Genomic DNA, 23,513 nt, shown 5'->3' with positions numbered 1-23,513 from the left:
TGGAGGAAGTGAAGTGTTTTAGATATCTGGGAGTGGATCTGGCAGCGGATGGAACCATGGAAGCGGAAGTGGATCATAGGGTGGGGGAGGGGGTGAAAATTCTGGGAGCATTGAAGAATGTGTGGAAGTCGAGAACATTATCTCGGAAAGCAAAAATGGGTATGCTTGAAGGAATAGTGGTTCCAACAATGTTGTATGGTTGCGAGGCGTGGACTATGGATAGAGTTGTGCGCAGGAGGATGGATGTGCTGGAAATGAGATGTTTGAGGACAATGTGTGGTGTGAGGTGGTTTGATCGAGTAAGTAACGTAAGGGTAAGAGAGATGTATGGAAATAAAAAGAGCGTGGTTGAGAGAGCAGAAGAGGGTGTTTTGAAATGGTTTGGTCACATGGAGAGAATGAGTGAGGAAAGATTGACCAAGAGGATATATGTGTCGGAGGTGGAGGGAACGAGGAGAAGAGGGAGACCAAATTGGAATTGGAAAGATGGAGTGAAAAAGATTTTGTGTGATCGGGGCCTGAACATGCAGGAGGGTGAAAGGAGGGCAAAGAATAGAGTGAATTGGAGCGATGTGGTATACCGGGGTTGACGTGCTGTCAGTGGATTGAATCAAGGCATGTGTATGGGGGTGGGTTGGGCCATTTCTTTCGTCTGTTTCCTTGCGCTACCTCGTAAACGCGGGAGACAGCGGCAAAAATAAAAAAAAAATAAAAATAAGAAACGTGGGAGGTGGGCAGATTAGAAAGGGTAGTGAGCGGAGGGATGAAGAAGCAAGATTATTAGTGAAAGAGAAGAGAGAGGCATTTAGACAATTTTTGCATGGAAATAGTGCAAATGAGTGGGAGATGTATAAAAGAAAGAGGCAGGGGGTCAAGAGAAGGGTGCAAGAGGTGAAAAAGAGGGCAAATGAGAGTTGGGGTGAGAGAGTATCATTAAATTTTAGGGAGAATAAAAAGATGTTTTGGAAGGAGGTAAATAAAGTGCGTAAGACAAGGGAACAAATGGGAACATCAGTGAATGGAGCAAATGGGGAGGTGATAACAAATAGTGGTGATGTGAGAAGGAGATGGAGTGAGTATTTTGAAGGTTTGTTGAATGTGTTTGATGATAGAGTGGCAGATATAGGGTGTTTTGGTCGAGGTGGTGTGTTAAGTGAGAGGGTCAGGGAGAATGATTTGGTAAACAGAGAATAGGAAGTGAAAGCTTTGTGGAAGATGAAAGCTGGCAAGGCAGCAGGTTTGGATGGTATTGCAGTGGAATTTATTAAAAAAAAGGGGGTGACTGTAGTGTTGACTGGTTGGTGAGGATATCTAATGTATGTATGGTTCATGGCGAAGTGTCTGAGGAGTGGGGGAATGCATGCATAGTGTCACTGTACAAAGGCAAAGGAGATAAAGGTGAGTGCTCAAATTACAGAGGTATAAGTTTGTTGAGTATTCTTGGGAAATTATATGGGAGGGTATTTATTGAGAAGGTAAAGGCATGTACAGAGCATCAAATTGGGGAAGAGCAGTGTGGTTTCAGAAGTGGTAGAGGATGTGTGGATCAGGTGTTTATTTTGAAGAATGTATGTGAGAAATACTTAGAAAAACAGATGGATTTGTATGTAGCATTTATGGATCTGGAGAAAGCATATGATAGAGTTGACACAGATGCTCTGTGAAAGGTATTAAGAGTATATGGGGTAGGAGGAAAGTTGCTAAAGCAGTGAGTTTTTATCGAGGATGTAAGGCATATGTGTAAGTAGGAAGAGAGGAAAGTGATTGGCTCTCAATGAGTGTCAGTTTGCAGCAGGGGTGCGTGGATAGTGATTGGCTCTCAATGAATGTCGGTTTGCGGCAGGGGTGCGTGATGTCTCCATGGTTGTTTAATTTGTTTATGGATGGGGTTGTTAGGGAGGTGAATACAAGAGTTTTAGAAAGAGGGGCAAGTATGCCGTCTGTTGTGGATGAGAGGGCTTGGGAAGTGAGTCTGTTGTTGTTTGCTAATGATACAGCGCTGGTGGCTGATTCAGGTGAGAAACTGCAGAAGCTGGTGACTGAGTTTGGTAAAGTGTGTGAAAGACGAAAGCTGAGAGTAAATGTGAATAAGAGCAAGGTTATTAGGTACAGTAGGGTTGAGGGACAAGTCATTTGGGGGGGTGAGTTTGAATGAGGAAAAACTGAAGGAAGTGAAGTGTTTCACATATCTGGGAGTGGATTTGGCAGTGGATGAAACCATGGAAGCAGAAGTGAGTCATAGAGTTGGGGAGGGGGCAAAAGTTCTGGGAGCGTTGAAGAATGTGTGGAAGGCAAGAACATTATCTCATAAAGCAAAAATGGGTATGTTTATATGAATAGTGCTTCCAACAATGTTATATTTGCGAGGCGTGGGCTATAGATAGAGTTGTGCGGAGGAGGGTGGATGTGTTGGAAATGAGATGTTTGAGGACAATATGTGGTGTGAGGTGGTTTGATCGAGTAAGTAATGAAAGGATAAGAGAGATGTGTGGTAATAAAAAGAGTGTGGTTGAGAGAGCAGAAGAGGGTGTATTGAAATGGTTTGGTCACATGGAGAGAATGACTGAGGAAAGATTGACAAAGAGGATATATGTGTCAGAGGTGGAGGCAACGAGGGAAAGTGGGAGACCAAACTGGAGGTGGAAGGATGGGATGAAAAAGTTTTTGAGTGATTGGGACCTGAACATGCAGCAGGGTGAAAGGCGTGCAAGGAATAGATTGAACTGGAACAATGTGGTATACCAAAGTCGATGTGCAGTCAATGGATTAAACCAGGGCACGTAAAGTATTTGGGGTAAAACATGGAAAGTTTTGTGGGGCCTGGATGTGGAAAGGGAGCTGTGGTTTCAGTGCATCATACATGATAGATATAGACTGAGTGTAAACGAATGTGGCCTTTGTTGTCTTTTCCTAGCACTACCTCGCACACGTGTGAGAGGGAGGAAGGTGCCATTTCATGTGTGGATGGGTGGCAACAGGAATTAATAAAGGCAGCAAAAGTGAATTGTGTACATGTATATATGTCTGCATTTATATATATGTATACGTTGTAATGTATAGATATGTATATGTATGTGTGTGGACTGGTATATATATACATGTGTATTTGGGTGGGTTGGGCCATTCTTTCGTCTGTTTCCTTGCGCTACCTCGCTAACGCGGGAGACAGCGACAAAGTACAATAAATAAATAAAATCACTCATACCCACCCTGAACACCACCACCCCCAGAATTTTTGTCAAACATGGTCATCTAAACTTAAAAAAGTGCTTCCTGCTTTTCATTCTTCATGCTACTTTGACTCATCGAGTAAAATGAATGTCTCATTCACACCATCTATATACGCAAAATGCATTCATCAAATTCAATCCAAATAATTAAACCGGCATCTTCCTCTGAAATACCTCAACCCCTTATCAATTCTTTCTGCAATCTTCTTGACCTATTTCTATCTGCCAAACATATCAACATAATCACACCATCATAAAGTACTTCCATTCTTTTTCTACACTCATTTCTTGATAAACTCCCTCATTTATTTCATAAGTCTCTCTCACCCCACCAACACATAAATTCCACTACAAAAGCTCTTTGAAGCAATCTTCAATGCAAGGACTATATAGTTAGAACTTGCCGGGAGAGCCTTTCCATGCTTTAGTTTTACTACTGTTTTCTTCCTCCTTCATAAATGTTTTCCTCTCCCATACATCAATTACTTTCATAACTCTAATTCTTCTAAATCAACAGAAATGACTCTTACACCATCATATGCAACTGGTTCTTTAAAATACTCTCTCCATCTCATACATACTTTAACTTATGTAAACAGCAACCTTCTGGGCTTGCCTAATACATTCTCAATCTTACATATACCTAATCCCTAATTTTATCAATCCTTTTTTACAAAAGTTTGTAATCCTCCTTTCTTTTACTCAATAAAACCATCTTTTAATTTTTCTCATCTGAAAAGTAATAGGTTCAAATGAATAGAGATATGTAGAAAAACTAAGAATGGAATCTCAGGTCTAAATGAGGGGCAAGGAACATGCAACTGCATGACCCTTCCTGTCAATGGCTCAAGAGGCAGGTAATAAGATCAAAATATATACTGACACTAGGAATACAAAATGCAATTATGTTTCTTAAATGCTCTCACAGTAGTCTGACCTAATTCTTATTCTTTTACGACCCAACTGCTTCTCCTATCTTGGATAGACAGAGTCAAGAGTCAATAACAAACAATAGCCACATTTGCACACATCCACTCTCGATGTCACGTGTATGTGTTTGCATATCAAATCATACACAAGTTAAAATGGATCCACAAAAATGGTACATTTCTAATGGCAATCAAAGTGAAAAAATATTTTCTCAGAAATTCAATTTTTCTAGAAAAATTTACTTCATGCTCCTAGCCGCATACTGTACAGCTACCCGTAGTGGTAGAACAATCTTCATATGTAGGGACCTGTGAAAGGAGAGTGTTCTCTGAACATGCTGTGATAAAGTAAAATGAATTAATTTTCAGTTTTCAGATTACTGCAAAGAAAATTTCTACTTACACGTCACATCATCCAGCACGTCTGTATCAACGTATGTGCAACCTGCTGAGGCTCTTAAATTGTAAGAACATGGAGATCTGGAGGGTGTAGACTTTTTCTGAACCAATACCCTCTTCTGTAAATTAGTGATGGTTGACTTGGGTAAACATCCAAAATCATGTGAAGCAATTTCCTCACAAAGTGACCTTCGCTCTGCATTATTTGTTGTATCATCTGATCTTGTTAAGACAATCTGAAAATAATCATGCAGTAATTATTTTCCCAATAAGACATACATATCTTATGCAACTGCAAGACTTTTTTCGCATTTCTGAGATTTAAGGACGTATGGGATGTGAGGTTGTTAGCAGGTAACAACCGCATACATGTAACACACCAGAGGAAAGTTTTGACTTAACAAAGTAAGGAGTAGCAGCCAAAATAATGGGCTAGCAATTTAAGTCTTATGACTGTAGAACCAAAGAACAAATCTTTTCCATACAAAAATACTCTTTGATGAAGCAAACATAAATATCTATTACATGAAAATAATCATGTACTGAAGTAAATATGAATAACTATTATGTAAAAATAAATTAATGACAAAGTAAAAAAAATAACATAGATATTATGCACACAACCATATCAAACCATGGAAGAATTCTTCTATTTCTAAGTTAAATTATTGGAAGATACAAGTGCTCCATTTAAACACTTTTCAAGGTGATAAAAAGTGCTAAGAAAAATATTGCACAATTTTCTTCACAATATTTATTCATATTCATCATACTTGATCAACGTTTCCCATGTTAGTGAGGTAGCGCCAAGAAACAGATAAAGAATGGCCCATCCATTCATATACACACATATATATACATAAACACCCATACATGCACATATACATACACATACATATCAACATATAAACATATACATACATACATATACATACACATGTACATATTCATACTTGCTTGCCTTCATCAATTCCTGGCGCACCCCATCCCACAGGAAACAGCATTGCAAAGTAGAGTCAGGACAACAGACAAAAAAGGCCACATTTGTTCACACTCAGTCACATTAAAATTCAAAAATTTCAATGTTTTAGTTTGCCTATCAATCAATCTATGTTATAATTACATTAATTTCCTATCTTCAGGTACATCACAAGCATATGTCTCACAGTTCATACACACATATTAACAAGTCTAGAAAGCTGAGCAAAACAAAGCAGATTTTTCAAAAAATCTTATCCCTTCCATCATTCTAAAGTTTCACGGGAAGAGTCAGTTACATACAGCCCCTACAAATCACTGAAACATATCCTCATCCCAAAACCTGCCAAGCTATAGCAAAAAAAAAAAAAAAAATGAATGTCTTCAAACTGAAATGAAAAACATATTTACCTTAGCACATTGATTGTCTCCAGGTACAAGAGTAACTGGAGTCCACAAGTGTACCACATCATCCTGCTGTTCACTTAACATCAACATGCACCTCCTTGTTTTTCCCATGCTTGTTAAATTTGACTGTGTTTTTCCCCACCAACTACAAATATTCTGTGGACAAATTCCAGACAACAACATTAATCTGATGGGGGCAGTCACCCAACCCTTGAATTATAAAATATACAACAAACTAAATATACAACAAACTTATTCAAGAGTAACATCGTTTTCACCCTTTTAATCCTCTGAAAAGGAAAACAAATGTCTACTGCTCAAGGTTACACTGCCATTGAAAAGTCTCTTCTGGCGACTTTGTATCTCTGGAAATAGTCTCACCAAAGAACTTTTCATTCCAAATGAGTCTACATTTCCCTGCAGCTGGAAGTAGTGCAGCACTGGGCTGCACAAGCCTTAGAAAGGTCCTGAGTAACACCAGGACTCTTTCAAAAAGTTTGACCTGGTGTAAAAGGGGTGTTCAGTGTTGTACATATATATATATATATATATATCCCTGGGGATAGGGGATATATAAATATATCCCTGACGATAGGGGATATATAAATATATCCCTGGGAATAGGGGAGAAAGAATACTTCCCAAGTAATCCCTGCATGTCGTAGAAGGCAACTAAAGGGGGGGGGGGCTGGAAATCTTTTTTTTTTTTTTTTTTTTTTTTTTTTTTTTTTTTTTTTTTAAAGAAGGAACAGAGAAGAGGGCCAGGTGAGGATATTCCCTCAGAGGCCCAGTCCTCTGTTCTTAATGCTACCTTGCTAACGCGGAAAATGGCAAATACTTTGAAAGAAAAATATATATGTATATATATATATATATATATATATATATATATATATATATATATATATATTTATATTATATATATTTTTTTATTATACTTTGTCGCTGTCTCCCGCGTTTGCGAGGTAGCGCAAGGAAACAGACGAAAGAAATGGCCCAACCCCCCCCCCATACACATGTATATACATACGTCCACACACGCAAATATACATACCTACACAGCTTTCCATGGTTTACCCCAGACGCTTCACATGCCCTGCTTCAATCCACTGACAGCACGTCAACCCCGGTATACCACATCGCTCCAATTCACTCTATTCCTTGCCCTCCTTTCACCCTCCTGCATATTCAGGCCCCGATCACACAAAATCTTTTTCATTCCATCTTTCCACCTCCAATTTGGTCTCCCTCTTCTCCTTGTTCCCTCCACCTCCGACACATATATCCTCTTGGTCAATCTTTCCTCACTCATCCTCTCCATGTGCCCAAACCACTTCAAAACACCCTCTTCTGCTCTCTCAACCACGCTCTTTTTATTTCCACACATCTCTCTTACCCTTATGTTACTTACTCGATCAAACCACCTCACACCCCACATTGTCCTCAAACATCTCATTTCCAGCACATCCATCCTCCTGTGCACAACTCTATCCATAGCCCACACCTCGCAACCATACAACATTGTTGGAACCACTATTCCTTCAAACATACCCATTTTTGCTTTCCGAGATAATGTTCTAGACTTCCACACATTCTTCAAGGCTCCCAGGATTTTCGCCCCCTCCCCCACCCTATGATCCACTTCCGCTTCCATGGTTCCATCCGCTGCCAGATCCACTCCCAGATATCTAAAACACTTCACTTCCTCCAGTTTTTCTCCATTCAAACTTACCTCCAAATTGACTTGACCCTCAACCCTACTGTACCTAATAACCTTGCTCTTATTCACATTTACTCTTAACTTTCTTCTTTCACACACTTTACCAAACTCAGTCACCAGCTTCTGCAGCTTCTCACATGAATCAGCCACCAGCACTGTATCATCAGCGAACAACAACTGACTCACTTCCCAAGCTCTCTCATCCACAACAGACTTCATACTTGCCCCTCTTTCCAAAACTCTTGCATTCATCTCCCTAACAACCCCATCCATAAACAAATTAAACAACCATGGAGACATCACACACCCCTGCCGCAAACCTACATTCACTGAGAACCAATCACTTTCCTCTCTTCCTACACGTACACATGCCTTACATCCTCGATAAAAACTTTTCACTGCTTCTAACAACTTGCCTCCCACACATATATTCTTAATACCTTCCACAGAGCATCTCTATCAACTCTATAATATGCCTTCTCCAGATCCATAAATGCTACATACAAATCCATTTGCTTTTCTAAGTATTTCTCGCATACATTCTTCAAAGCAAACACCTGATCCACACATCCTCTACCACTTCTGAAACCACACTGCTCTTCCCCAATCTGATGCTCTGTACATGCCTTCACCCTCTCAATCAATACACTCCCATATAATTTACCAGGAATACTCAACAAACTTTTTTTTTTTTTATATACTTTGTCGCTGTCTCCCGCGTTTGCGAGGTAGCGCAAGGAAACAGACGAAAGAAATGGCCCAACCCCCCCCCATACACATGTATATACATACGTCCACACACGCAAATATACATACCTACACAGCTTTCCATGGTTTACCCCAGACGCTTCACATGCCCTGATTCAATCCACTGACAGCACGTCAACCCCGGTATACCACATCGCTCCAATTCACTCTATTCCTTGCCCTCCTTTCACCCTCCTGCATGTTCAGGCCCCGATCACACAAAATCTTTTTCACTCCATCTTTCCACCTCCAATTTGGTCTCCCTCTTCTCCTCGTTCCCTCCACCTCCGACACATATATCCTCTTGGTCAATCTTTCCTCACTCATCCTCGCCATGTGCCCAAACCACTTCAAAACACCCTCTTCTGCTCTCTCAACCACGCTCTTTTTATTTCCACACATCTCTCTTACCCTTACGTTACTCACTCGATCAAACCACCTCACACCACACATTGTCCTCAAACATCTCATTTCCAGCACATCCATCCTCCTGCGCACAACTCTATCCATAGCCCACGCCTTGCAACCATACAACATTGTTGGAACCACTATTCCTTCAAACATACCCATTTTTGCTCTCCGAGATAATGTTCTCGACTTCCACACATTCTTCAAGGCCCCCAGAATTTTCGCCCCCTCCCCCACCCTATGATCCACTTCCGCTTCCATGGTTCCATCCGCTGCCAGATCCACTCCCAGATATCTAAAACACTTCACTTCCTACAGTTTTTCTCCGTTCAAACTCACCTCCCAATTGACTTGACCCTCAACCCTACTGTACCTAATAACCTTGCTCTTATTCACATTTACTCTTAACTCTCTTCTTCCACACACTTTACCAAACTCAGTCACCAGCTTCTGCAGTTTCTCACATGAATCAGCCACCAGCGCTGTATCATCAGCGAACAACAACTGACTCACTTCCCAAGCTCTCTCATCCCCAACAGACTTCATACTTGCCCCTCTTTCCAAAACTCTTGCATTTACCTCCCTTACAACCCCATCCATAAACAAATTAAACAACCATGGAGACATCACACACCCCTGCCGCAAACCTACATTCACTGAGAACCAATCACTTTCCTCTCTTCCTACACGTACACATGCCTTACATCCTCGATAAAAACTTTTCACTGCTTCTAACAACTTTCCTCCCACCCCATATATTCTTAATACCTTCCACAGAGCATCTCTATCAACTCTATCATATGCCTTCTCCAGATCCATAAATGCTACATACAAATCCATTTGCTTTTCTAAGTATTTCTCACATACATTCTTCAAAGCAAACACCTGATCCACACATCCTCTACCACTTCTGAAACCACACTGCTCTTCCCCAATCTGATGCTCTGTACATGCCTTCACCCTCTCAATCAATACCCTCCCATATAATTTACCAGGAATACTCAACAAACTTATACCTCTGAAATTTGAGCACTCACTCTTATCCCCTTTACCTTTGTACAATGGCAATATGCACGCATTCCGCCAATCCTCAGGCACCTCACCATGAGTTATTATTTTTCTTTTTTTTTTTATTATACTTTGTCGCTGTCTCCCGCGTTTGTGAGGTAGCGCAAGGAAACAGACGAAAGAAATGGCCCAACCCACCCCCATACACATGTATATACATACGTCCACACACGCAAATATACATACCTACACAGCTTTCCATGGTTTACCCCAGACGCTTCACATGCCTTGATTCAATCCACTGACAGCACGTCAACCCCGGTATACCACATCGCTCCAATTCACTCTATTCCTTGCCCTCCTTTCACCCTCCTGCATGTTCAGGCCCCGATCACACAAAATCTTTTTCACTCCATCTTTCCACCTCCAATTTGGTCTCCCTCTTCTCCTCGTTCCCTCCACCTCCGACACATATATCCTCTTGGTCAATCTTTCCTCACTCATTCTCTCCATGTGCCCAAACCACTTCAAAACACCCTCTTCTGCTCTCTCAACCACGCTCTTTTTATTTCCACACATCTCTCTTACCCTTACGTTACTCACTCGATCAAACCACCTCACACCACACATTGTCCTCAAACATCTCATTTCCAGCACATCCATCCTCCTGCGCACAACTCTATCCATAGCCCACGCCTCACAACCATACAACATTGTTGGAACCACTATTCCTTCAAACATACCCATTTTTGCTTTCCGAGATAATGTTCTCGACTTCCACACATTCTTCAAGGCCCCCAGAATTTTCGCCCCCTACACCACCCTATGATCCACTTCCGCTTCCATGGTTCCATCCGCTGCCAGATCCACTCCCAGATATCTAAAACACTTCACTTCCTCCAGTTTTTCTCCATTCAAACTCACCTCCCAATTGACTTGACCCTCAACCCTACTGTACCTAATAACCTTGCTCTTATTCACATTTACTCTTAACTTTCTTCTTCCACACACTTTACCAAACTCAGTCACCAGCTTCTGCAGTTTCTCACATGAATCAGCCACCAGCGCTGTATCATCAGCGAACAACTGACTCACTTCCCAAGCTCTCTCATCCCCAACAGACTTCATACTTGCCCCTCTTTCCAAAACTCTTGCATTTACCTCCCTAACAACCCCATCCATAAACAAATTAAACAACCATGGAGACATCACACACCCCTGCCGCAAACCTACATTCACTGAGAACCAATCACTTTCCTCTCTTCCTACACGTACACATGCCTTACATCCTCGATAAAAACTTTTCACTGCTTCTAACAACTTTCCATGAGTCATACATACATTAAATAACCTTACCAACCAGTCAATAATACAGTCACCCCCTTTTTTAATAAATTCTACTGCAATACCATCCAAACCTGCTGCCTTGCCGGCTTTCATCTTCCACAAAGCTTTTACTACCTCTTCTCTGTTTACCAAATCATTTTCCCTAACCCTCTCACTTTGCACACCACCTCGACCAAAACACCCTATATCTGCCACTCTATCATCAAACACATTCAACAAACCTTCAAAATACTCACTCCATCTCCTTCTCACATCACCACTACTAGTTTTCACCTCCCCATTTGCGCCCTCCACTGAAGTTCCCATTTGCTCCCTTGTCTTATGCACTTTATTTACCTACTTCCAGAACATCTTTTTATTCTCCCTAAAATTTAATGATACTCTCTCACCCCAACTCTCATTTGCCCTCTTTTTCACCTCTTGCACCTTTCTCTTGACCTCCTGTCTCTTTCTTTTATACATATATATATTTATTTATTTATTATACTTTGTCGCTGTCTCCCGCGTTTCCGAGGTAGCGCAAGGAAACAGACGAAAGAGATGGCCCAACCCAACCCCATACACATGTATATACATACGTCCACACACGGAAATATACATACCTACACAGCTTTCCATGGTTTACCCCAGACGCTTCATATGCCCTGATTCAACCCACTGACTGCACGTCAACCCAGTATACCACATCGATCCAATTCACTCTATTCCTTGCCCTCCTTTCACCCTCCTGCATGTTTAGGCCCCAATCACACAAAATCTTTTTCACTCCATCTTTCCACCTCCAATTTGGTCTCCCACTTCTCCTCGTTCCCTCCACCTCCGACACATATATCCTCTTGGTCAATCTTTCCTCACTCATTCTCTCCATGTGCCCAAACCATTTCAAAACACCCTCTTCTGCTCTCTCAACCACGCTCTTTTTATTTCCACACATCTCTCTTACCCTTACGTTACTTACTCGATCAAACCACCTCACACCACACATTGTCCTCAAACATCTCATTTCCAGCACATCCATCCTCCTGCGCACAACTCTATCCATAGCCCACGCCTCGCAACCATACAACACTGTTGGAACCACTATTCCTTCAAACATACCCATTTTTGCTGTCCGAGATAATGTTCTCGACTTCCACACATTCTTCAAGGCTCCCAGGATTTTCGCCCCCTCCCCCACCCTATGATCCACTTCCGCTTCCAAGGTTCCATCCGCTGCCAGATCCACTCCGATATCTAAAACACTTTACTTCCTCCAGTTTTTCTCCATTCAAACTTATCTCCAAATTGACTTGACCCTCAACCCTACTGTACCTAATAACCTTGCTCTTATTCACATTTACTCTTAACTTTCTTCTTCCACACACTTTACCAAACTCAGTCACCAGCTTCTGCAGTTTCTCACATGAATCAGCCACCAGCACTGTATCATCAGCGAACAACAACTGACTCACTTCCCAAGCTCTCTCATCCCCAACAGACTTCATACTTGCCCCTCTTACCAAAACTCTTGCATTCACTTCCCTAACAACCCTATCCATAAACACATTAAACCATGGAGACATCACACACCCCTGCCGCAAACCTACATTCACTGAGAACCAATCACTTTCCTCTCTTCCTACACGTACACATGCCTTACATCCTCGATAAAAACTTTTCACTGCTTCTAACAACTAGCCTCCCATACCATATATTCTTAATACCTTCCACAGAGCATCTCTATCAACTCTATCATATGCCTTCTCCAGATCCATAAATGCTACATACAAATCCATTTGCTTTTCTAAGTATTTCTCACATACATTCTTCAAAGCAAACACCTGATCCACACATCCTATACCACTTCTGAAACCACACTGCTCTTCCCCAATCTGATGCTATACGTGGTGTGAGGTGGTTTGATCGAGTAAGTAACATAAGTAAGAGAGATGTGTGGAAATAAAAAGAGCGTGGTTAAGAGAGCAGAAGAGGGTGTTTTGAAATGGTTTGGGCACATGGAGAGAATGAGTGAGGAAAGATTGACCAAGAGGATATATGTGTCGGAGGTGGAGGGAACGAGGAGAAGTGGGAGACCAAATTGGAGGTGGAAAGATGGAGTGAAAAAGATTTTGTGTGATCGGGGCCTGAACATGCAGGAGGGTGAAAGGAGGGCAAGGAATAGAGTGAATTGGATCGATGTGGTATACCAGGGTTGACGTGCAGTCAGTGGGTTGAATCAGGGCATGTGAAGCATCTGGGGTAAACCATGGAAAGCTGTGTAGGTATGTATATTTGAGTGTGTGGACGTATGTATATACATGTGAATGGGGGTGGGTTGGGCCATTTCTTTCGTCTGTTTCCTTGCGCTACCTCGCAAACACGGGAGACAAGAAAAAAAATTATATATATATATATATATATCCCTGGGGATAGGGGAGAAAGAATACTTCCCACGTCACGTATTCCCTGCGTGTCGTAGAAGGCAACTAAAGGGGAAGGGAGCGGGGGGCTGGAAATCCTACCCTCTCGTTTTTTTTTTTTCTATTTTCCAAAAGAAGGAACAGAGAATGGGACCAAGTGAAGATATTCCCTCAAAGGCTCAGTCCTCTGTTCTTAACGCTACCTCGCTAATGCGGGAAATGGCGAATAGTATGAAAAAAAAATATATATATATATATATATATATATATATATATATATATTATCTCTGGGGATAGGGGAGAAAGAATACTTTCCACGTATTCCCTGCGTGTCGTAGAAGGCGACTAAAAGGGGAGGGAGCGGGGGGCTGGAAATCCTCCCCTCTTGTTTTTTTTATTTTCCAAAAGAAGGAAGGATATATATATATATATATATATATATATATATATATATATATATATATATATATATATATTTTTTGTCGCTGTCTCCCGCGTTTGCGAGGTAGCGCAAGGAAACAGACAAAAGAAGTGGCCCGACCCACCCCCATACACATGTATATACATACGTCCACACACGCAAATATACATACCTACACAGTTTTCCATGGTTTACCCCAGACGCTTCACATGCCTTGATTCAATCCACTGACAGCACGTCAACCCCAGTATACCACATCGCTCCAATTCACTCTATTCCTTGCCCTCCTTTCACCCTCCTGCATGTTCAGGCCCCGATCACACAAAATCTTTTTCACTCCATCTTTCCACCTCCAATTTGGTCTCCCTCTTCTCCTCGTTCCCTCCACCTCCGGCACATATATTCTCTTGGTCAATCTTTCCTCACTCATTCTCTCCATGTGCCCAAACCATTTCAAAATACCCTCTTCTGCTCTCTCAACCACGCTCTTTTTATTTCCACACATCTCTCTTACCCTTACGTTACTTACTCGATCAAACCACCTCACACCACACATTGTCCTCAAACATCTCATTTCCAGCACATCCATCCTCCTGCGCACATCTCTATCCATAGCCCACGCCTCGCAACCATACAACATTGTTGGAACCACTATTCCTTCAAACATACCCATTTTTGCTTTCCAAGATAATGTTCTCGACTTCCACACATTCTTCAATGCTCCCAGAATTTTCGCCCCCTCCCCCACCCTATGATCCACTTCCGCTTCCATGGTTCCATCCGCTGCCAGATCCACTCCCAGATATCTAAAACACTTCACTTCCTCCAGTTTTTCTCCGTTCAAACTCACCTCCCAATTGACTTGACCCTCAACCCTACTGTACCTAATAACCTTGCTCTTATTCACATTTACTCTTAACTTTCTTATTTCACACACTTTACCAAACTCAGTCACCAGCTTCTGCAGTTTCTCACATGAATATATCTTTCTTTTTCTTTCATACTATTTGCCATTTCCCGCGTTAGCGAGGTAGCGTTAAGAACAGAGGACTGGGCCTTTGAGGGATAGCCTCACCTGGCCCCCTTCTCTGTTCCTTCTTTTGGAAAATTGGAAAAAAAAAAAAAAAAAAGAGAGGGGAGGATTTCCAGCCACCCGCTCCCTCCCCTTTTAGTCGCCCTCTACGACACGCAGGGAATACGTGGGAAGTATTCTTTCTCCCCTATCCCCAGGGGAGACAGTGACAAAAAAAAAAAAAATATGTGTAGGTATGTATATTTGCGTGTGTGGACGTACGTATATACATGTGTATGGGGGTGAGTTGGGCCATTTCTTTCGTCTGTTTCCTTACGCTACCTCGCAAACGCGGGAGACAGCGACAAAGCAAAAAAAAAAAACATATAGAAAAGAAGAGTGAATGTTGGGGTGAAGAGGGTGGTGAGAGTAAGTGAGCTAGGGAAGGAGACGTGTGAGGAAGTACCAGGAGAGACTGAGAACAGAATGGAAAAAGGTGAGAACAATGGGAGTAAGGGGAGTGGGGGAGGAATGGGATGTATTTAGGGAAGCAGTGATGGATTGCGCAAAAGATGCTTGTGGCATGAGAAGAGTGGGAGGTGGGTTGATTAGAAAGGGTAGTGAGTGGTGGGATGAAGAAGTAAGATTATTAGTGAAAGAGAAGAGAGAGGCATTTGGACGATTTTTGCAGGGAAAAAATGCAATTGAGTGGGAGATGTATAAAAGAAAGAGACAGGAGGTCAAGAGAAAGGTGCAAGAGGTGAAAAAGAGGGCAAATGAGAGTTGGGGTGAGAGAGTATCATTAAATTTTAGGGAGAATAAAAAGATGTTCTGGAAGGAGGTAAATAAAGGGCGTAAGACAAGGGAGCAAATGGGAACTTCAGTAAAGGGTGCAAATGGGGAGGTGATAACAAGTGGGGGTGATGTGAGAAGGAGATGGAGTGAGTATTTTGAAGGTTTGTTGAATGTGTTTGATGATAGAGTGGCAGATATAGGGTGTTTTGGTCGAGGTGGTGTGCAAAGTGAGAGGGTTAGGGAAAATGATTTGGTAAACAGAGAAGAGGTAGTAAAAGCTTTGCGGATGATGAAAGCCGGCAAGGCAACAGGTTTGGATGGTATTGCAGTGGAATTTATTAAAAAGGGGGTGACTGTATTATTGACTGGTTGGTAAGGTTATTTAATGTATGTATGACTTGTGGTGAGGTGCCTGAGGATTGGCGGAATGCGTGCATAGTGCCATTGTACAAAGGCAAAGGGGATAAGAGTGAGTGCTCAAATTACAGAGGTATAAGTTTGTTGAGTATTCCTGGTAAATTATATGGGAGGGTATTGATTGAGATGGTGAAGGCATGTACAGAGCATCAGATTGGGGAAGAGCAGTGTGGTTTCAGAAGTGGTAGAGGATGTGTGGATCAGGTGTTTGCTTTGAAGAATGTATGTGAGAAATACTTAGAAAAGCAAATGGATTTGTATGTAGCATTTATGGATCTGGAGAAGGCATATGATACAGTTGATAGAGATGCTCTGTGGAAGGTATTAAGAATATATGGTGTGGGAGGCAAGTTGTTAGAAGCAGTGAAAAGTTTTTATCGAGGATGTAAGGCATGTGTACGTGTAGGAAGAGAGGAAAGTGATTGCTTCTCAGTGAATGTAGGTTTGCTGCAGGGGTGTGTGATGTCTCCATGGTTGTTTAATTTGTTTATGGATGGGGTTGTTAGGGAGGTAAATGCAAGAGTTTTGGAAAGAGGGGCAAGTATGAAGTCTGTTGGGGATGAGAGAGCTTGGGAAGTGAGTCAGTTGTTGTTTGCTGATGATACAGCGCTGGTGGCTGATTCATGTGAGAAACTGCAGAAGCTGGTGACTGAGTTTGGTAAAGTGTGTGAAAGAAGAAAGTTGAGAAACTGCAGAAGCTGGTGACTGAGTTTGGTAAAGTGTGTGAAAGAAGAAAGTTAAGAGTAAATGTGAATAAGAGCAAGGTTATTAGGTACAGTAGGGTTGAGGGTCAAGTCAATTGGGAGGTAAGTTTGAATGGAGAAAAACTGGAGGAAGTAAAGCGTTTTAGATATCTGGGAGTGGATCTGGCAGCGGATGGAACCATGGAAGCGGAAGTGGATCATAGGGTGGGGGAGGGGGCGAAAATCCTGGGTGCCTTGAAGAATGTGTGAAAGTCGAGAACATTATCTCGGAAAGCAAAAATGGGTATGTTTGAAGGAATAGTGGTTCCAACAATGTTGTATGGTTGCGAGGCGTGGGCTATGGATAGAGTTGTGCGCAGGAGGATGGATGTGCTGGAAATGAGATGTTTGAGGACAATGTGTGGTGCGAGGTGGTTTGATCGAGTAAGTAACGTAAGGGTAAGAGAGATGTGTGGAAATAAAAAGAGCGTGGTTGAGAGAGCAGAAGAGGGTGTTTTGAAATGGTTTGGGCACATGGAGAGAATGAGTGAGGAACGATTGACCAAGAGGATATATGTGTCGGAGGTGGAGGGAACGAGGAGAAGTGGGAGACCAAATTGGAGGTGGAAAGATGGAGTGAAAAAGATTTTGTGTGATCGGGGCCTGAACATGCAGGAGGGTGAAAGGAGGGCAAGGAATAGAGTGAATTGGATCGATGTGGTATACCAGGGTTGACGTGCTGTCAGTGGATTGAATCAGGGCATGTGAAGCGTCTGGGGTAAACCATGGAAAGCTGTGTAGGTATGTATATTTGCATGTGTGGACGCATGTATATACATGTGTATGGGGGTGGGTTGGGCCATTTCTTTCATCTGTTTCCTTGCGCTACCTCGCAAATGCGGGAGACAGCGACAAAGCAAAAAAAAAAAAAAAATATATATATATATATATATATATATATATATACATATATATATATATATATATATATATATATATATATATATATATATATATATATATATATATATAGATATGTGCGTATATAGTGCACTTTCTTCTCTCACTCTAGAAGGCTCTGTAAAATCTGTATTTTCACTCTTTTCCTTTCAAACACCATTACTTTACTTTTACTTGCACTTACCTTCAGGTGCCTATGCTTAAATACATCACAAAACAGAGAACCTTCTGCAACCCCTCTTCACTCAACAAACAACACACTATCATCAGCAAACAGGCTTGTCACTAGCCACTATACCTCACCACCAACCTCCATCTCTACATTCCCTTTCTCAGTTTTGCTTCCATCTTTCTTATCACTCCATCCATATCTACGTTCAAAAGCTACAGGGACATCACACAGCCCTGCCTCACACTATCAAATATACAGAAACTCATTTAACTCTCCATACACCCTTACACATGCAGTTACTTCTATAGAAGGCTTTCACGCCATCCAACAGTTGTACCTATGCCATATTTCCTCAACATATTCTATAAAGCACTCCACTAGACTCTGACATATACTCTCTTTAGGTCCATAACAGTTGCATACAGCTTCTTGCCTTTTGCTACTTACTATTCTACAGTCATTCTTAATGCAAAAATCTTTTGGTTTACATATCCCCTACCTTTCTTAAAATCCCCATGATCCTTATTTACTCTAAATTCAGTTACTTCCATCAATTTATCAATCAATGCTTTTGCATACACTTTTCCTGTATACTTAGACTTATTCCCCGATAGTTACTACATACATCCATACAATTTTTTCCTTTGAATGAAGGAACAATAATAGCTTTCACTCAATCCCCAGGCACAATGTTCTGCTTCTATGCTAAAGTACAGATCAAATGCATTGACTCTAATAATTTCTCCTCCATACTTTAACATTTCAGCCATAATCCAGGTGCTTTTCCTACCTTTAAATTCATTAACAGCCTTTTTACCTCCCTTCATGCTACAGGCCCCTGCACTTGCATCCTTTTCCTTCCATCCTCCATACCCAGGCATGTAACACTTGCTGCCTCACTTTCTTCCCTGTTAAATTCAAAGTTCTTCCATCTTCCTTTCACTTTCTACTTACTTTTCTCACATTTACATTTCCACACTTACATTTATCTTTTTCCTTTTTCACCTCCTTTTAATATACTTTCTTATTCTTCCTAAACTTTTCTCTCTACTTTCTTCCTAAACCTTCACCTGCTGTGTCGCTGCTTTCCTCTATCAGCTTGCCATAATGCTTACACATCATATTTTCTTCCCTCCATCTTTGCTAAACTTCTACTAATAAATTCCTTTCAAGCATTCTATCATGTCTTTTTCCTCTCTTCCAAAACATTTCTCTGCAACTTTTCTAATCTCACCTGCCCACCATGCATTTCCACTTTTATTCTTAAAACTGACAACCTTGTATACAACTACTAATTCTACAACCTTCTGATGAAATTTACAGTACCTTATTTGCAATAATTGAAAAATACTTGAGTGCATGATATAAATCAAACTGAACTGGAGCAACGTTATATATAGGGAACAACCTGATGTCAACAACATGAACCAGAGCATACAAATTAGTCTGGGGGAACCACAAATAGGTTTATGGCACTTGGCTGTGGAAAGGGGGCTCTAGTTTCAAAGGTTTCAAAGCACTCTGTGTGACAGCGAGAGTAGACATGAGCAAAAATTTGTCTGTTCCTAGCACTATCATACCCACTAACAAGGGAAACAGCAATATGTGAAAAAAATTATTTTTCAAGTTTCATGCTTCTCCATGATACTAAGGTTTGGTCACTGAAAGTTCAATTCTGATAGATCCCTTCAGTTTACAAGTGAAAATGTGGTTAATCAACATAATAGTGAATGAGGATTACGAACGGGAAAAAGAGGAGACAAGGGAAAGTATCTAAAAATTTTGGAGGTGAAAAACCTGTCTTTTGAAATGTGCCAGGTAATAGTTATTGGGAAAGACATGAGATGGTAGAGAGTTCCAAAGCTTCAGGGTGTAGGGAAAGAAACAGTTGTTAAAACAGCCCATCTTTGGGTTGCCATCAGTCAAACAATAATCACATGACACAGCAGCTTGCTGAGTACTGCATGGTCTAATTAGTGATGGTGGGCAAACAAGCAGCCAGCTCTCGGTAGCAAAAACCACAAAGTAATACCTATAGAAGAGCGAAAGTGAACCGACAATGCTGCATAGGGTAAGAGGGTCAAGTTTTGAAGTTAGCCTGAGAAAGTTTATACAGTGATGTCATATGATGATAGCATATCCCAGCAATCAACATTTACCTTCCATTGTCATGCAAAAAATATGCAATCATTAAAGAGGGTGAGTAGTTCCACGGAGGGTTAGCTGCTGAGTTTAAGTCTATGTAAACATCATCACACAAGGTATATTGTACATTTTTACAAGGTGAGAAATGTACATGCAAATGTTATGTATATTTTGAGCATTTAGTAAAATGAGGAAAATCCTGGCTGCAAGAGGAAATTAGATAAGTCTTTGTAAGTCCTACTTTCTGTATGTATTTCTGGTACTTTTTGCATTAAATAACTCCATATTTTCCTAGATTCACATCCTTCCCCATTATTGAATTTGTCCCACAATTCAACAATCCAAATCATTCTCCCCACAAAAATTTGTGGTCTTCAGCACCAAATGAATTATCGATTAAAATCACAAAAAAAATTATAGAAAATCAAAAATTAAGACAGCAAACGTAAAAACTACCATTTTGTTTTACCAAGCAATGCTCAATCCCACACTTCTTAAATTCACAGCCACTTGAGAGGGAACTCCAAGGGTAAAGCCTCCTACAGTGAGACTACACTAACATGTATGTAGTATATTGGAATGGAAATGTACCCTAAGGTTCTCCATCTGTGCACCTTAGAATCGCTTTACACATCAGATTCTTCTTCTTCAACAACATTTTTGGTCCTAGTCACAAAATATCAAGACATGATATATATATATATATAAATATATATATATATATATATATATATATATATATATATAAATATATATATATATATATATATATATATATATATATATATATATGCAATGTTTGTGTGTGTGTATGGGCCATTCTTCGTCTCTCCTGGCGCTACCTCGCTAACGCGGGAAACAGCAACAAATAATAATAATAATAATAAAAATAATAATAATAATAATAATAATAATAATAAAGACAATACAACTTTCGTTTAGTATATAATAAAGAATTTGACAATTTGCACCAGTATTTCCTAACCAATATTGGCAATACATATAATCTGGTACCTAAATAAGACCAATGTGGTTTTACATCAAAAAAAAGTCTTACCACTTAACCCAATCGCTACAAAACATTTACTAAAATGGAATGGGCTCTGAAATACAAAGAAATGGACTAGGAACCAGTAATCAAAACCAATAAGTTTGCCCTTTGACGTCCAGGATTGCATGGTCTCCTATGGGATATTTATCCCATCATCCCACAGAGAAGCTGGTGGCACACCATAGACCTCCTGATGTGCAATAAAGTAGGGAAAATCTTGCTACTGTGGGAATAACTTGAGTTAGGTGAAAGAGGATGACCCTATAACGTCCTCATCACATAACTCGACCGTAAAGTTATCCAATGGCGAACCCATGTCTGGCTGTCAGAGACCAATAATGCATTAACTGGGCCCTTCCTCCTCCTCACATCTGGTGACAGGATGTTAATAGTTACTAAAACTAACTTGCCTGATCAAGGGCGTCCTCCTCGAGATGACATTTCTGGCCGCACACAACATCTCCCTGGTCGACCTGCTAGATGCTCACACACCCAAGATGGCTGCCCTCTGCAGCAGCCTAGGCCAAGATGAACACATGATCTTGCATTAAAATACTCACCTTTATCACTTATTTGCCGATGGTGTCTTCAGCACACAACCCTTGTGAACTTCTGTATATCATGTCTTAACAGAAACTAATATAAATACGACTATGGCGGTTCTTGAGACGGCCGAGGCCTTAAGCGGCAGCCATTCCTCGGGGGGGGATGGGTCGCTGTTGCTGTTGTACAATGTCGCTAAAGTATCGTTTCATGAGGCTACATATTTTCCTTTCTTCTTTGCCTTCGTATTGTCTAAATTATCACTGGCTTACTCATTTTAATACATTCATGAACATGCTTGCATACTTAAAAGGACAAGAGGGGGATGATAAGACGGCATCCGAGAAAATGTAATCGCTCACTTTGTGTTGAATTTCGAGGCGGCCATGATGCTCCCGGTGTAGTTATCACACATTGCAAGAGTAAATTACAAGCGTCAGGAATCACTTAATACATTATTATCTGAAAAACATGGCTGCAAACATCGAACCAGCCCAGTAGAAACGAAATGAATGCAGAAACCACCGGGAATTTTGTAATTTCAGAGAAATAAGAGTTCACAGATTGTACGACGGCGAGTGTACACTTCATCATCGTACTTTCAAAAAAGATATTCAAAAATATGTACACCTAACGGACAAAATAAGATGACCAGGTAAAGGAATATAGAGAAGCATATATTCATGGAATACTAAAAAGACAAAAAGATCAGGAATTCATTCATAAAGACGGAAGGTAGGAGCATGTGCAGAGAATATTGGCTATGCAATGGCTCCTGGCTAAGCTTGTGCATATCATTTATGGTCATATCGTCAATAAATAACCAAATATTAGATACAAGAACTTCAGAGGAAAATATATGGACACAGGCACATATGAACGACTGATTTCAGAGCTTATTCACTTCAAGAACTCTGAAATTCGGATAATCCTGACCTATTTTCCCCTCAGAGAATTCTAGAAAAAATTCGAAATTCATGCCATTGATTCAGCTTGTGTTAAAGTGTTATTTAATTAATAAACAGCAGATTTTACGAAGCCTCTCATGCCACTACAACAACCTGCTCTCCTTATTATAACCCAAGTTACCAGATTCTCCTGTCCTAACATTAATATATTTCTTCAGAAATTTCATTACTGAAACAAAAATTTCAGAAGAGTCCATTCATGTGCGTGGATGGTAAATAATAACTATACTAACATTATGTTCACATATAATATCACAATTGACAATTATACGGAAAAGGGACTAGTTTTTTGGGGTTGAAGGAATAACCTAATTGGAGAATGTCTTAAATGGTGTCTGACGCATATATGGGAGGCCATCACGGCCGGTTTTCATGCTAGTATAATTCTGCAATTTACCATTTATCATTCCTCTACATCTGCTGCACATGGACAGCAAACCATTTTTAAACATAAAGATGCTACATAAATCATGGACCAGAAGATCTGATAGGGATATAATCAGTAAACTCTGATAAATAAGAAATTTGCGAAATTTTAGCGTTGATGAAATTACTTCGAATAAAAAAGGTAAAATAATAGATGGATAGAATATTAGGCTGTTTATAAAACAGTAAAAAATATTGTGTGTAACTACGAAATTAAGTATATATATGACGTAAAAATATGTAGAGAAGGGGGCCAGGTGAGGACATTCCCTCAAAGGCCCAGTCCTCTGTTCTTAACGCTACCTAACTAACGCGGGAAATGGCGAATAGTTTAAAAGAAAAGAAAG

General features: G+C 40.6%; 1 protein-coding gene across 1 annotated transcript in view; it reads right to left on the bottom strand.

The window, feature by feature from the left end:
- LOC139767270 (uncharacterized) overlaps positions 1–22,113 on the bottom strand; it is a 115,741-nt gene extending 93,628 nt beyond the window's left edge. Inside the window, exons 1-3 of the mRNA XM_071696451.1 lie at positions 21,790–22,113; positions 5,948–6,100; positions 4,563–4,794 (exon numbers count right to left, since the gene is read on the bottom strand). Coding sequence (XP_071552552.1) covers positions 4,563–4,794; positions 5,948–6,055 — 340 coding nt within the window. The 5' untranslated portion in view covers positions 6,056–6,100; positions 21,790–22,113. The remainder of the gene's footprint in view (positions 1–4,562; positions 4,795–5,947; positions 6,101–21,789) is intronic.
- Between the last annotated feature and the right edge of the window lie 1,400 nt (positions 22,114–23,513).

This window comes from Panulirus ornatus, chromosome 59 (genome assembly GCF_036320965.1).
Source record: "Panulirus ornatus isolate Po-2019 chromosome 59, ASM3632096v1, whole genome shotgun sequence".
Taxonomy (NCBI): Eukaryota; Metazoa; Arthropoda; class Malacostraca; order Decapoda; family Palinuridae; genus Panulirus; species Panulirus ornatus.
Note: the sequence above shows the minus strand (reverse complement) of the source record. Positions and strands in the feature narration are given on the sequence as shown.